The sequence below is a fragment of the Lipotes vexillifer genome, unplaced genomic scaffold (assembly GCF_000442215.2).
Source record: "Lipotes vexillifer unplaced genomic scaffold, Lipotes_vexillifer_v1.1 scaffold1770, whole genome shotgun sequence".
NCBI classification, from domain to species: domain Eukaryota; kingdom Metazoa; phylum Chordata; class Mammalia; order Artiodactyla; family Lipotidae; genus Lipotes; species Lipotes vexillifer.
In genome coordinates this window covers 298,210-310,306 of record NW_006796074.1, presented here as the reverse complement: position 1 = coordinate 310,306, position 12,097 = coordinate 298,210, and the positions used below count along the sequence as shown (strand labels likewise).

Here is a 12,097-nt window from a genome sequence, read left to right as displayed (position 1 = left end):
TTTTTATTTTTTTTTTTTTTTTTTTTTTTTTCCTGATCAAGGTGTTGAGATTGAATGGTTAGGTGAACTCCTCCTGCATTCTGGTTTATGAACGATATTTATCTTTAGTTTTCAGAGCTGTTGTGTACTCCCCCCACTTCGGAGTTATTAGTATCTTAAAGAGAATTCAGAGGAGGAATTGCTTGACACTTCCTATTACCCTGCCATCTACCAAGAAGTCAGTTTTGCTTTATTTTTTAACAGAATGGAAAATAATATTTATTCTCCATCCTGATGTCTCTTAGCTTGGTGACGCTGGAGAGGAGGCCATGGTGGAGGGCAGAGAGAGGGGCAAAGGTAGAGTGAGGTTCATACTACAGTGGTAAACCTTTTTTTGTGTGTGTGAATTGCAGGGCATATTGTATCAAGCATGAGAATACATTTTATTTCTTTGTAACCTCTGTAATTCCCTTGGACCATTCTTAAAAGTGTATCTCCAAGAAGAGGTAGCTTCCGTTTCTTATTTTTCTTTGTGTCGCTGTAGGTTTTCACTGGTATTTTCATGGCTGAAATGTGCCTAAAAATCATTGCGCTGGATCCCTACCACTACTTTCGTCGAGGCTGGAACATTTTTGACAGCATTGTTGCTCTTCTGAGTTTTGCAGAGGTGATAATAAATAGTATGTGTCCAGGAAAGCAAAGTTGTATGTCACTTCGTTCCTTAAGAGTGGTAAGGCACTTTCTTTCCTTCTTTTTTTTTTTAAGGGGCTGTCAGGATGATAATCCAATTTAACCAGCTCTTTATTTATTTATTTATTTGGTTGCACCGGGTCTTAGTTGTGGCAGGCGGGCTCCTTAGTTGCAGCAGGCAGGCTCCTTAGTTGTGGCATGTGAACTCTTAGTTGCGGCATGTATGTGGGATCTAGTTCCCTGACCAGGGATCGAACCTGGGCCCCCTGCATTGGGAGCGCAGAGTCTTATCCACTGCTCCACCAGGGAAGTCCCATACTGAATAACTTATCTGACAGGATTGAAGAGTCTTGAGTGAGTTCAGTAGCTAGTTTGGATTAAACTTTACCATCTTACCTTAACCTGAGAACCAAAGCTGCACTCCTCCTCCCACCCAGGTCTTTAATACCTTTGTGAGTCCCAAGGCGTTTTCTCTCAGGTGAACCCCTACTTTCCTCCCTCTCCCTCCACAAGATGATCCTTCAGGCAACCAGATGCAGAATTGTGTCTTCTGGTATCAGGGCTCTGCTCCTTGCTTCGTGTACAACCCCTCCAATGATCTCTTCCCCCACAGAGCTCTGAGCCAGGCATCCTCACAGCTGGGCTTACCAAGTGGGTGTAGACTACAGAGCCCAGGACGGGGGTCGGGTGCTGCCTGCAGTTGTTATCTCACAGGGTCCCTCTTCATTGCTGCCAGTACCACATTCCTTTTCTGTAGTCTTTGCCTTCCATCCACAAACCATTGGAGGCATCCTGGCAACCTTTGCCGAGCACCTGATCTGTACATGAGGGAAAGTTCAAAGGTGAGGAAAGCACTGCCTTCAAGGAGTTTGCAGTCTAGGGAAGATACAAGACAGGCCCAGAAATGACCATGAGGCAAAGTGGAGTGTGACAGACCCCACAAGAGGTATGGACAGAAATCACAGAGAAATCACATGTGGGAGGGTAATAGGGAAACCACAAAAGGTGACCTCTTGTCCCCTTTCAGAGATTTACTTTTGTTTTTGGCATGGATAGGATTTCTAAGCCTGTAGAATAAGACATTTGATTCAGTTACTTAAGCATACATTTTATACTTGGCATATGTTAGAAAATCACACTGCTTGAAGTCAAGCGTTATTAGGCCGCTCCCTAAAGTTTTATTGGTGCTTGGGTGAGCAAAATTACATTTGCTTTACTATTGTTTAGGCTTATTACAGCCATGCTATGAGGCAAGGAGCTCTGTGGCATTGCCTATGAATAAGAACAGAACCACAGTTTCTCCCTGAGATGCCCTCAGCTCCCCTCTAAGTAGACAGTGGTGGTCCTTCTCTTGAGATATAAGTCTTACTGAGCTGCAGTATCTCCCCACCCCGCAAATAGTTGATACTTAACAGGATTGTACTTGGGAGTGAAACCACTGGTTTACATTGAAAGTTAATATAAGAAATAATCTATGAAACTAGTTGCTGTGTTTTTTCTAAGCTTATTGTTTCCTATAAGGTCTGTAAGTTTCCATGGAGAAAATTTCTCGTGGAAAAAGAGAGTGTGTCTTGACTGGCTGATTGCCTTTTCTCTCCTAGGTTCAAAACATCATGTTACTCTTGTCATCCTTATGAAGTTTAGATTCAAACTTGTGACCTCAAATATATAATACAGGAGTTAGCAAACTTTTTCTGTAAAAGGCCAGACGGGGGCTTCCCTGGTGGCGCGGTGGTTGGGAGTCCGCCTGCCGATGCAGGGGACATGGGTTCGTGCCCCGGTCTGGGGGGGTCCCGCGTGCCGCGGAGCGGCTGGGCCCGTGAGCCGTGGCCGCTGGGCCTGTGCGTGCAGAGCCTGTGCTCCGCGATGGGAGAGGCCACAGCAGTGAGAGGCCCACGTACTGCAAAAAACAAACAAACAAAAAAAAGGCCAGACGGTAAATATTTTCAGCCTTACAGGCCATGTGGTCTCGAAACCACTCAGCTTTGCATGTGTCGAAATGTGTCGAAACCACTCAGCTTTGCTATCGTAGTACAAAAGTAGCTGTAGCCAGTAGAGAACGCATGTGCGTGGCTGTGTTCCAATAAAACTTTATTCATGGACATGGAAATTTGAACTTCATGCAATTTTCATGTGTAATGAAATATTTTAAAAAATTATTTCCAACCATTTAAAGATGTAAAAAACATTCTTACCTCTCAGGCCATATAAAAGCAGGCAATGGGATGGATTTGGCCCTGGGGCCAAAGTTTTTGACCCTTGGTATATTATGTAGGGTTCCAATACATTCATTATATTTAATAAACATGTATGCTCAATTCCACCATCATGATCCCAAAGTCTTTATCATTTAAAATATTAGACCAAAATATTCCATTTTTAAAACAAAAAGTAGATACAGGTGAATATTAGATTGGGACATGGAGTTGGTGACCATGTTTGGGATGGATCTGGCTTTGAAAAGATTTTTGAAATTTATAAATGCTGTGGTTTGGGAACATGTCATTTAAATTGTAGCTGAGCAGATGGAATTTGTTCGTAACTGGCTTTTCTTCCATTTTTGTTTATTGTCTGTTTTTACAGCTGAGGGTCTTCAAGTTAGCCAAATCCTGGCCAACTTTAAACACACTGCTTAAGATTATTGGCCATTCCGTTGGAGCCCTTGGAAACCTGACTGTGGTCTTGGCCATTGTGGTCTTTATTTTCTCAGTAGTTGGCATGCAGCTTTTTGGCTCTAAATTCAATTGCATAAAGAGTAATTCAAAGTCCCATGATCCTGCAGTCCCATGTTTACGACGCTGGCACATGGGGGATTTCTACCACTCCTTTCTGGTGGTATTCCGCATCCTTTGTGGGGAATGGATCGAAAACATGTGGGAATGTATGCAAGAAGCTAACCAAGCCCTGTGCATTATTGTGTTTCTGTTGATCATGGTGATAGGAAAACTCGTGGTGAGTGTCTTAGTTTTGTTGTTGTTGTCATTGTATTAAATACATGGACTAAACAAATGCATTGGCTTCTTTTGTAACACTTCACTAGTGAAAGTTGTTACTCTAAGTATAGTATTATAAATGTAATGTTATATAATATTTTAAAATCTGCATTTGAATTTTGTTTGAAGACAGTACAATAAGCATGAAAGAAAACCTTGTCACGTAGTGCTCATAAAGATGTTCCAATGTCTATCCTACTCCAGGTGGTTATTCAGATCGCCATTGATTGGCCGAGGTAGGGGTTTTTGACTTAATTTGTTCAATAGATGTAAAGAGATGTCCACTGAGGAAGGTTTCTTGTTGTTTAAAAGAAGAAGAAGGAGGAGGAGGAAGAGGGATGAGGAAAAAAAAGTGGGCCTTTTACTTCCTCTGGACCTTTTATGACCGTGACTCTTGGTAGAACTGCAAACATTATACAGCCATGAGAAGAACTAAACTAAGACAAAGTAAGCACTGAGGAAGATAGAGGGAAGGTGGAACAAACCTATTGTCGGGTCATAGTTGGTCCCCTGTTTAAAATGTTTCAAATATCTTGTCATGTGACATTTTCTTACTGTGTAAGCTGCCCTGAGTCTGTTACTTGCAGCTGGAAACATGGCTATTTATGGAGAGGCTAATTAGGTGTACACCAGTGAGGGTATGAAGAGACAGGAGACAGACAGGGATACCTGAGCGTAAGTTCTTCAGAACTGAGTTGGGGCTATCATGCAAATATAATTAACAATCCACATAGAAATAAAATTAACTATCCTAAATACCTAATAAGTGATGTTGATAGACAGTAAGAGATACGAAAGATCAGAAGGGCAGGGTATCACCCAAGGGAGTGGGAAGGGAGCACTAAGAAAGGCTTTGTGGGAGACACAGTACTTGAGAAGGGCACTTAAGAGGCAAAGAGGACTTAGCAAATAGAGGAGAGCTTGAGCAAAGATTCTGACCTGGGAATTCTCCTGGTGAAGCTGAGGAAGAGTGACTAGACCCATTAACACCCACAAGACACTTCTCCCAGGGAGCTGTATATGTTTGAGCTGGTGAGAGCCACAAACAAAAGAGATTAAAAAAAGCCTGCACAAGTATACCGTCTCTCAAATTGTGCAGACAGGAGAGGACCTCCTAGCACAGCAGTCTTAGACATCAGACCCATATCCCTGTGGGCAATTCCAGAAAAAGTCCAACCTCATGATTCTGGCTGATCCCCAAGGAATATCCACTTTTGATTTTGCCACGTGGTTTCGCCATTCAGCCTTACCCTGGCCAGGGTCTACAGTATGTGCTGCTTACACACAGACAGACTGGATATGGCTGTCTGCACCCTTTAACGTCAGTTTTTCTTTGGTCTTATCTTGATGTCCCTATTACTTCCTCAATCTTCTCTCCTTTTATTTATTTTACAGATGAACTTTCTTGGGCGGCAGAAGGACATAGAACTCTCATTTGATTTTGTTTTGGGTCTTGGGGAAAAGTTGTTGTGGAAACCTACTGTATTCTTTCCTTTGCTAAATTTTTCATTCTCCTTATGTCCCCCCTCCCTTTGCCCCTTCCCAGGTACTCAACCTCTTCATTGCCTTGCTGCTCAATTCCTTCAGCAATGAGGAGAAAGATGGACACTTGGAAGGAGAGGTTAGGAAAACCGAAGTCCAGTTAGCCCTGGACCGGTTCTGCCGGGCTTTTTGTTTTGTCATATGTACTCTTGAGCATTTTTGTACCAAGTGGTGCGGGAGACAACATTTACCAAAGCGAAAAGAGGTGATAGAAGGCCCTGAGGCAGAGAGCAAAGGTGTCATTCCCCTGGTCACAGAGATGAGAAAGGGCCCAGAGACCTGGGAGGAGTTTGGTGTACTGACTTCCGCACCAAAGACCTTGAGTGTCGGGCATGATCAGACTTGGTTGGCCCCACTAGCAGAGGAAGAAGATGATGCTGAATCCCCGGGTGAAGATAAGGCACAGCCTGTCACACGACCTGAGGCTGGAAAACAGGTATGAAGGTTCACACATAGACTTAGAGGTTGTACAAAGCTAGAGTTGCCATAGCGCACTGGTTGCCTGCCCTGTTCTGAGCACTATGGAGGGATGATAAGGGTATAAAATGTGGCAGCTGCACATCCGGGGCTGGTTCTAATCATGGTCCTGCACATGTGGCACAGGTGGGCGGTGTCAGAGGAGTTCAGAGGGGAGCACGATCAGAGTGGGCTGGGGCAACAGGGGAGTCAAGTGCCTTTGGTTGAGCCCTAAAAGAAGAAGTATAGAGTTTGAATTGGCTGAAAGGTGAGAAAGGGAGTGTGGAAGGTGAAGTGAATAGCACAAAAAGAGATTTTGTTTCTTATGAATTGCCTACCACCCTGGGAAGGATCACTTAGCCATAGCCGCTACCCCTGGTACTCGGAGGGGCAGTAGTCTCTCATCTCTCAGCCTCCCTCTTCCTTCATGGAACCTCTGCCCTGCAAACTAGCTGGAGTAAGGGTGATCAGGGCCCTAGTATTCTCAAGCTTTTGAACCTGGAATAGAGTCTCTGTCCTATGAGTAGAAACTGAATTGAAAAAGGAAATCCAACTTCTTGGCCACCAGAAATTCACCAGAAATTTAGCCTCTTCAACTCAGAGTTGGAGGAGATGAGAAAAGTTGGTAACCTGCACCTTCTGGTGAGATACATATCTCTTGACTGGGAGCTGAGGGTAAAGGGAGCCCCATCCTCTTGGTCACATCTGCCTAGAGTGGAGCTTCTGTCAAACTGAGCTGGGGGTGGGAAGGAAGAGAGCAGATCATGGCTCAAGTGACATCGACTCCTGCTGTTATTACTGAAATGTGTAGTTTTTTTAGTAAATATTTCTTCATTTGCTGTATGCCCTTAGGACAATTTCCAGAAACTTAAATGACGTTTTACGAATATTTTCCACCACTTACGTTAATTTTCCTGTGGAGCATGTCTGCAGAGCTTCTTACTTTACTATCCAGGAAGCGAAATTCTGTATATCTTTTTTAAATGAAATTCTAAACTTGTTAATTTTAGTGATGCTTTCAGATTACTATACTACTTTCATTTTTTTCTCAAGTAAATTCACCTCCCTGTAGCTAATTTTTGAGGGCTACTGGTTTTATGTTTGTCTCCTCATACATTTTGGAGTGTGAATTTGAAAGCTCATCTTTGTGGGAGGATCTGTCCCTCTCTCAGCAGTCTAAGTTCTGTGGTATCTTTAATCGACCCTCCTAGAGGATCCATTTCAGAACTAAGTCTTGTATTGCCAACTTGGGATTCTTGTCTAATAGTGATACTAGGCATTTTTCAGATCCAGTCACTGAACCAGTGGCTCCCTTTGCCCAGGTCTTGTTTCTGAGGCTGTGCTTCCTCCTTCCTCTCTAGGTATGCAGCTTTGTATAATTGTAATCCCAAACATTGGCCACAGCTTCTTTTGTTGACTTATTTATTTTTAACATCTTTATTGGAGTATAATTACTTTACAGTGGTGTGTTAGTTTCTGCTTTATAACAAAGTGAATCAGCTATACATATACATATATCCCCATATCTCTTCCCTCTTGCGTCTCCCTCTCTCCCACCCTCCCTATCCCACCCCTCTAGGTGGTCACAAAACCACAGCTTCTTTTGACTTTCTCTCAAGTGCAAGAACTTCACCCCAACCCACAGTTTCAAGCTTTGGGCATAACTGTGGTTTCCTTCCTCACACGGGGCACTTTTATTCACCATTACCTGCTACATACTTTAAATTGTTATTACTTTATATTTCTGTTCTGTGTCTGGTCCATAGATAGTGTGTACCTGTTTATTGTGTGTATATGTTCAAAGGGGAAAAGTGTTCTTAAATCGTGACCTTACAATGTCAGATTCACAGGAACCCTCACATAGATTTTAGGATGAAACCTTCACTTAAGGTGTGACTTTGCATATCCTTCTTGGATTTAGCTGAAGGTCATAGGACAAAATTTAGTTTTTATTTTTATGTTGTGATATATTTTCATATTTTCTTTATGTCTTTCAGTTACCTATTTTGCTAAGCCAACCCTCTGTACCCAACAGAGTAAAATATTATTTTCCAAGTTATTCTTCTAATATTTTTATACATCTATTTTTACATCAGAATATCAAATGATTATGGATTTTAATTTTTACTGTATTCTGACATTGTAATATTTTTTCAGGGATAACTAATTATGCCAGTACCATTTATTAAACAATTTATTATTTTGCCATTGAATTGAAAGGCTACAGTAAGTTCCACCTCTTAATTATTTGGTGAATTTTGTATCCAAACCATGTGGTTTTGATTATTATTACTTATGAGTAAGTTTTGTTATCTGTTTCCTATAGTAGTGTTCCAGAATTATTTTATGTTGACTTTTTCCAGGATCAGTTTTCAAAAGTAAAGCGAAAAATGTTAATAATGTAATAATTCTCATGACAAACAGAAAACCAAATAGAATTCAAACTTGTTTCATCTCAAGTGAGATGTCCAGGAGGAATATTAATTCTACTTGGGGTTTCTCAGTGTCAGGCCAGTGAACTCCATCAGAAGACCAAGGAGCCCACCAGTCCAGGAGCTCAGAGTGTGGAAATGGACATATTCTCTGAAGGTGATCCTTATCTGTCGATACAGAATCCCCGAAAGGTAATTTTCCCAGGGTGTTCCCAGAAGAAACACGGCTCATCCATACACCTTCTCCAAGATAGCCGCTGTGGAAAAATATCAAGATTAGTACAAAGCAAACTGCCAGAATTAGATCTTAAGCAAAGGTCTAGGCCAGGGTTTCTCAACCTCTCCACTATGACATTTGGGACAGGATAATTCTGTGTTATGTGGACTATTCTGTGTATTGTAGGGTGTTCAGCAGTACTCTGGCCTCAACCCACTAGAAGCCCATAGCATCCCCCCATTGTAAAAATAAAAAATGTCTTTAGACATTGCCAAAATGTCTCCTAAAGGGTAAAAATCAATGACATTGCCAAAATGTCTCCTGGAGGGTAAAATCAACGAGAACCGCTGTTCTAGGCCTATTATTCTGGGAGTTGAGGTAGCTGACAATTTCAGTCTCGGTAAAGTAGCATCCTTCTCATCACCTGGCTTCCATATTTGGGGTTAGTCAGCAGATGAGGTAAGATTTGGAGGGAGGAAAAGGTTGAGGCACTGTGTCTTCATGTGCCTTATCTTTCATCAACCAAGGGAGAGCAGTTAGAGAATTCTTTCCTGAAGTCAGGGCTGGTCAGAACATTTAGGAAAGAACGCAACAAGAGGTATACTTTCTAGACACCCCTCATACCTTTGCCCAGCTAATTTCGTTCATAAAAAGTCATAAAATAAGGTATTCAGTATTAACCATGGTGACAGAGGGTGTTGGAAAGTGATTCCGCCTTTCTTTGTTCTGACGTACAGAAGTCTGATGCTACGAGTGTGCTCTCAGAATGTAGCACCACTGGTCCACAGGATCCCTTTAGGCGGGTACTTGAAATGGTTCCCAAAAAGGAACCAGAGAGATGTTTGCCCAAAGGTAAGTGGCAGTATTCCTACATTCAGTTCATGGAATATTTGGATGGGATTCTGTTATTTTTTGAAGAGCTATGGTTTTTATAGATGCCTTCTTTCTGCTTCTACTGGAGACAAAAGTGAGGAGTCTTCCTTGGATTCTCGGGATCATTTCAGGAAATTCTTCTTTTTTTTTTTTTGGCGGTACGCGGGCCTCTCACTGTTGTGGCCTCCCTCATGGCGGAGCACAGGCTCCGGACGCGCAGGCTCAGCGGCCATGGCTCACGGGCCTAGACACTCCGCAGCATGTGGAATCTTCCCGGACCAGGGCACGAACCCGTGTCCCCTGCATCGGCAGGCGGACTCTCAACCACTGCGCCACCAGGGAAGCCCTCAGGAAATTCTTGATTTAGGTGGGGTCAACTTGTACAGCCCAAGTACCAGGGCAGAAAATCTAGAAAACTTTCCCAGAAAGCCCACTGGGCCAGTATTTTTGCCACTTGGTAGAGTTCCCAGTACATCAATTGTCAGGATGTACTAGAGGTCATAGACCAAGAGAACTTGACCATAAGTCTGGGGTTGACTAGAGCCCTTGCCAGGCCCTCAACTCATCTCTCAAGATTTTTCTTTGGGAGCAGAGGTCCAAGATAGTGGCGTAGGAAGTCCCTGAGCTCACCTCCTTTCACGGACACACCAACTCTACACCTACTTATAGAGCAGTTCCTCCTGAAAAAGACCTGAGGGTTGATTGAACAGCTACTGCACATAGAAAGACCACATAGAAACAGGTAGGAAAGACGGAGACATGGTATCCATGGGAATCCCACCCCAACTTAGTGACCTACAGTAAGAAGGAATATGGCTGCAGGGCCAGAGCACAGACTCACCTACCTTGGGACGCAGCAAGAAAACAGCAGTTTAAAGGGCATCTAGACTATACTGGAAGGAAATCCATGTACTAACCCTAGAGCTTCTCCCAAATGAGCAGGGAAGTTCTGGAGCCCTCTGTGGGGTCAGAGGCACCAGAGAGCGCCTTTGAGTTACCCCTAGAACTCCCCCTAGCCCTCACTCACTCCAGCTCTAGCTACCCCACCAAGGCAGCCTTGGCCTCAGCACTCCCCAGGGACTGACTCCAGCCCAAGCCCTCTCTAACCCCAGCTGCCCTGCCTGGGTGGACTTAGGAGGAGTGCTCCCCAGAGATTGCCCCTGGCAAGCTCCAGCCCCAGTTGCCCTGCTAAAGCTGCCAGGTGCAAGCCATCTACGCGGGATACTAACACATGAGTCCACTCCTTTGAAACCAAGATAGGTAGCTGTTTAACCTAGTTCATAGAAACAAAAACTGAAAGTCATAATGAGGAGATAGAGAAATGTATTCCAAATGAAAGAACAAAATAAAACCCCAGGAAAAACCCTAAAGAAACAGAGGTAAGTAATTTACCTAACAAAGAATTCAAAGAGATGATCATAAGAATTCTGACGAAACTAGGGAGGAAAATGAACTTCATCCCAGTAAGAACTTCAATGAAGACTTAGAAAATGTAGGAAAGAATTGAATAATACAACAATAATACAATCCACACCAAGACACATTATAATTAAAATGTCAAAAATTTGAATATATTGTGCCATTCCCTTTGCTCTGTAAAGTTTCTGCTGAAAAATCATCTGATAGTCTTATGGAGGTTCTCTCGTGTAAAGCTAGTTCTCTTTCTCTTGCTGCTTTTAAGAATCTCTCTTTATCTTTAATTTTTTGACATTTTAATTATAATGTATCTTGGCATGGATCTCTTTGGGTTCATCTTGTTTGGGAACCTCTGTGCTCCCAATCTCCAAACTTGGATGTCTGTTTCCTTCCCCAGGTTAGGGAAGTTTTCAGCCATTATTTCAGTATTAACCATGGTGACAGAGGGTGTTGGAAAGTGATTCCGCCTTTCTTTGTTCTGACGTCTTTTGTCCCTTTTCTCCTTCTGAGGCCCCTATAATGCTAATGTTAGTATGCTTGATGTTGTCTCAGGGTTCCCTTAAACTCTTCACATTTAAAAAAATTCTTTTTGCTGTTCTGATTGGGTGATTTCCACTGCCCTGTCTTCCGGATCACTGATTTCATTCTTCTGCATCCTCTAATCTGTAATTCCCTCCAGTGCATTTTTCATTTTAGTTATTGTATTCTTCAGTTCTGATTGGTTCTTTTTTATATTTCCTGTAGTTCTATATCTTTGTTGAATTTCTCACTGAGTCAGAACTGGCACATTATGACTCCTGTTCTGCTGTGTTGGCCAAATGTTGTCACATGGCTGAGCCCAGATTCAAGGGGTTGGAAAAAGACTCCACCTCTTTAGTTGGAGGACTTTCAAAGTCACATGGTGTGTCCAAGGAGGGGTGAAGAGTTGGGCTATTAATGCACATGTATTATAGACACTAATGATAGTGATGCTAATTCCTTGCAGGTCTGGATTGCTGCTCTCCATGCTGTACTATGGACAAGAGGAAGTCCCCCTGGATCATTTGGTGGGACCTGCGGAAAACCTGCTACCAAATAGTGAAACACAGCTGGTTTGAGAGCTTTATTATCTTTGTGATTCTGCTGAGCAGTGGGGCACTGGTAAATTATCATGGTCTTGTTGGGGGCATTGGGGATCAAGGCAGCTGGGTGGCTTCATTCTGACTTGGCCCCTCACGGGGCTGTGAATGTGGGGAGACCAAGAAGAAGTGGGATCTCTGCTGTTGTATCCCCTTAGGGGACAGGGTTTTGCACAACAAGTTCTGGAGGAATGCTACAACTGGGAAATCCCCAAGCTGAAGATGCTTTACCTGTGGGAAGGATGACCCAAATTGGCACTTTTTCTTTTTTTCTTTTTCTTTCTTTCCTTCTTTCCTTCTTTCTTTCTTTCTTCCTTCCTTCCTTCCTTCCTTCCTTCCTTCCTTCCTTCCTCCCTCCCTCCCTCCCTCCCTCCCTCCCCT

General features: G+C 43.0%; 1 protein-coding gene across 1 annotated transcript in view; it reads left to right on the top strand.

Moving 5' to 3' along the window:
* The window catches only part of SCN11A (sodium voltage-gated channel alpha subunit 11), a 66,551-nt gene that overhangs the window by 31,513 nt on the left and 22,941 nt on the right, over positions 1 to 12,097 (top strand). Inside the window, exons 13-18 of the mRNA XM_007468135.1 lie at positions 524 to 709; positions 3,253 to 3,621; positions 5,209 to 5,640; positions 8,171 to 8,284; positions 9,047 to 9,161; positions 11,584 to 11,738. Of these exons, the coding sequence (XP_007468197.1) occupies positions 524 to 709; positions 3,253 to 3,621; positions 5,209 to 5,640; positions 8,171 to 8,284; positions 9,047 to 9,161; positions 11,584 to 11,738 (1,371 nt within the window). The remainder of the gene's footprint in view (positions 1 to 523; positions 710 to 3,252; positions 3,622 to 5,208; positions 5,641 to 8,170; positions 8,285 to 9,046; positions 9,162 to 11,583; positions 11,739 to 12,097) is intronic.